Source organism: Gossypium raimondii, chromosome 11 (genome assembly GCF_025698545.1).
Source record: "Gossypium raimondii isolate GPD5lz chromosome 11, ASM2569854v1, whole genome shotgun sequence".
Classification (NCBI taxonomy): domain Eukaryota; kingdom Viridiplantae; phylum Streptophyta; class Magnoliopsida; order Malvales; family Malvaceae; genus Gossypium; species Gossypium raimondii.
Genome location: NC_068575.1, coordinates 62,336,742 through 62,339,904, shown reverse-complemented (window position 1 = coordinate 62,339,904; position 3,163 = coordinate 62,336,742). Strand labels below are relative to the sequence as shown.

General features: G+C 33.9%; 1 protein-coding gene across 1 annotated transcript; it reads left to right on the top strand.

Moving 5' to 3' along the window:
* The first annotated feature begins 1,075 nt into the window (after window positions 1-1,075).
* On the top strand, window positions 1,076-2,699 carry LOC105801413 (transcription factor LAF1). The gene is made up of 3 exons (XM_012632715.2): window positions 1,076-1,303; window positions 1,574-1,703; window positions 1,879-2,699. The coding sequence occupies exons 1-3, from the start codon at window positions 1,165-1,167 to the stop codon at window positions 2,453-2,455; spliced, it is 846 nt and encodes a 281-aa protein (XP_012488169.1). The 5' UTR covers window positions 1,076-1,164; the 3' UTR covers window positions 2,456-2,699.
* The last annotated feature ends 464 nt before the right edge of the window (window positions 2,700-3,163 follow it).

Here is a 3,163-nt window from a genome sequence, read left to right as displayed (position 1 = left end):
GTACTAAGAAGTAAAAAAAAAAAAGTTTAAACTTATATTATTGGAGATAATTGCAATATATAAAATAAGTATTAACATCGAATTTTGTAACTAATTCCACCAGTAAGTGGTTTAGAATTTAAAAAAAAACCTTAATCTTACTAGTGGAAGGTTTTGTTCTTTTATTTTTGGTCCAACAAGAACTTATGGTTAGGTATAATGATGAAGTCGATAATAATGTAAAAGATATTATTGTACTTCAAGTGTTGATTACGGTGTAAATGAGATACTTGTAAGCTATTTAAATTTTATTAAAAAAAAAATCAAACTCAGTTTGATAATAATTGAGTTGAATTTGAGTTTGATCCACTCAAGTTATTGGTCAAGTCGAATTCTAACACTATAATACTTTATTTGAACGACTCTCGGGTCTTATTGAGGTTTTCTTTTTTAATATATTTTTATATTATGAAATTATATTATTACTGTTATTATTAGAAAGAGCTTAATATAATTAAGCTTTAGCTTAAAATTTGATGCTTAAATCAAGTATTGAGCCTCAAATTTATAATCAAGCTCAAGCTTTTCATTATTCGGGCTCAACTCAACTTGATTACATTTCTATTGTTGAGTGCAACAATAGACCATATCGTACATTCAAAGAGACAATTTAAGTTCGAACTTTAAAATTGACATTGTTAGAAGAGACATGTATAAACTCTAAAAATATTATTTTTCATGGTTCTTGAAATGAACATGAGCAACACCTTAATCATATCAGCTTAAAAATAAATGCAATGGAAAACATGGGTTGAATGAGTATTCATTAACATTCTAGTTAATACCAGAGTTCGAGTCTCACAAATAAGTTTTCAATTGACACTAAAATCTGATTCGATTTTCAAACAACCCGGGCCTTACCCTTATAAAATAAAATAAAATTCAATAACAGAAAACAAAATTAAAGAAAAGCCCACATTGTTAATTGTTTATTCCACAACTGTTCCATTTTTAAAATGATTGAACTTACAACTAATTTCAGCTTTATTTTATGATCTTTTTGGGGTTGCCTATTTATTGCTTTTGGTACTGTTCCTGTAGCTTGCCCGTTCAACCTCATTGCTTTTAGTTATCTTTTTGTGTAAGTTTTTAAAGCTAATCTCTTTGAGTTTCAAGCAAGCAAAAATGGGTTCTAAATCATCAGATCAGAAGCCAAGAGCTAAGCACAGAAAGGGGTTATGGTCACCTGAAGAAGACCTTAAGCTTAGAAACTATGTCCTCAAACACGGCCATGGCTGCTGGACCTCTGTTGCCATCAATGCAGGTCAGTCTATATGTATACACACATACCATTTAATGTATTTGTAGGGTTCCAATGGACCAAATTGCATTTAAACAAAAATGACACTGGGTCCTCTGCAAATATTCTGGCATTTTATTTGTATTCAAGTGCATTGCAAGTGCTGCTGATTATTGAAATGCACCAGGTTTTCTTTGATTTGGGCAGTAATTTCTGCAATAGACACGATTATCAAACACGAACATATTTTTTTAAGAATGGGGATACCGTAGCTTACAAGTTAACAATACACAGGTTTACAAAGGAATGGGAAAAGTTGCAGATTAAGGTGGATTAATTACTTGAGACCGGGTTTAAAACGAGGGATGTTTTCGCCTCAAGAGGAAGACACTATCTTAACCCTTCACCATTTGTTAGGCAACAGGTAAATATTTCGTATCCGACATTTATATCCGAATATGTGTTTAAAAAATCCGATTGTTCCGGAGACAAATATGAACTCAAATTAATAATGTAGTTGGTAGCATTATTGCTGAAGTCAACAATGGTTTTTGCAATGAACTAACTAGGATGCCATGTTTTGTTCTTTAATTGACTAGGTGGTCCCAAATTGCACAAAATTTGCCTGGAAGAACTGATAATGAGATTAAGAACTATTGGCATTCACATCTGAAGAAAAGAGTTGCAAAAGCTGAAGAATTGGAACCTCAAACCAGGACTCCATACACCACATCTAGCTCGGAAAACACTGATTCCGCTTTGTCTCCTCGAAACTTTGCCGACATGCGAATCCCGAGCTTTGAATCCTTCCATCACATCGAAAAGCCATCGATAAGTACCGATCAAACCGTTGCAAGGCAATTAAACATCTCTAACGAGCCTCACGGCAGCCTGATGCCAAGGCTTTTGTTTGCAGAGTGGTTATCAATCGATCAAGAAGGTGAAAGTGTCGCGAATTCGGCTTCCTTAAATGGATTTAACCATGGTTCGAGTTCAAATTTCCAAGACCCTTTCTTGAGTGCATATTTAGGATCATTTGACAATGATTTTCAAGATGGGCTGAGCTATGCATTGGTGAATGACGAAATGTTTAGCTCAGAATTCAAGTTCGAAACCCAGATTTCAGAAGAAGAATTTCTTGGTAATGAAATAAACAATAATGTACTGTACATATAAGCGCATATTTTACATGGCGAAATTTTTCAAGGGAGAATCATTTCTATAACTTAATTAGTAGCCAAAAAGAGAGAGAGAGAGAACACCTCATAAATAAGGCTTCAAAGTTTTAATTAGTTGATATTTTTCTTCGTGTTTGTATTTTTTCGATGTAATTTTATCTTTTAATTGATTATGTAAATCAACGAAATTAAATTTGTGTTTTTCAGTTAAATAATGATTTAAGAAGTATATACAAGCCAAATAGCATGTACCATATCATTAAATGATCCTTAAGTGGAGTTCAAAATATTTTAGATTCGTTGACTTTCCAAAATAATAATGATAAAAAAAATAATAATAAATTTCAGCACATAACCTAACTCTGCCTTACATCATCTTCACGTTTATATCCATTAAGCTAGGGGGGCTTTTTGCCTCTCAACTAGGTGTTCATGGGCCAGGCCGGGCCATAAAAAATTTTAGCCCGCATGCTAGGCTCGGGCCCGGCCCAAAATATGGGCCTAAAATTTTGTCCAGGCCCGAGCCCAGCCCGGCCCATTTTTTTAAAAAATAAACACCAATTTTTTAAAAATATTAAAAAAATATTTTTTATTATATATTCGGGCCGGGTCGGACCGGGCCGGGCCAAAAAAGTTGTGCCCGAGGCCCGGCCCGTTTTTTAAACGGGCCTCTTTTTTTACCCAAACTCATATTTCGGGCCTATAT

Coding starts and splice junctions, on each gene's coding strand:
- LOC105801413 (XM_012632715.2), top strand. CDS start 1,165: ATGGGTTCTAAATCATCAGATCAGAAGCCAAGAGCTAAGCACAGAAAG. Junction 1,304..1,573: donor CTCTGTTGCCATCAATGCAG/GTCAGTCTATAT, acceptor AACAATACACAG/GTTTACAAAGGAATGGGAAA. Junction 1,704..1,878: donor CACCATTTGTTAGGCAACAG/GTAAATATTTCG, acceptor TTAATTGACTAG/GTGGTCCCAAATTGCACAAA.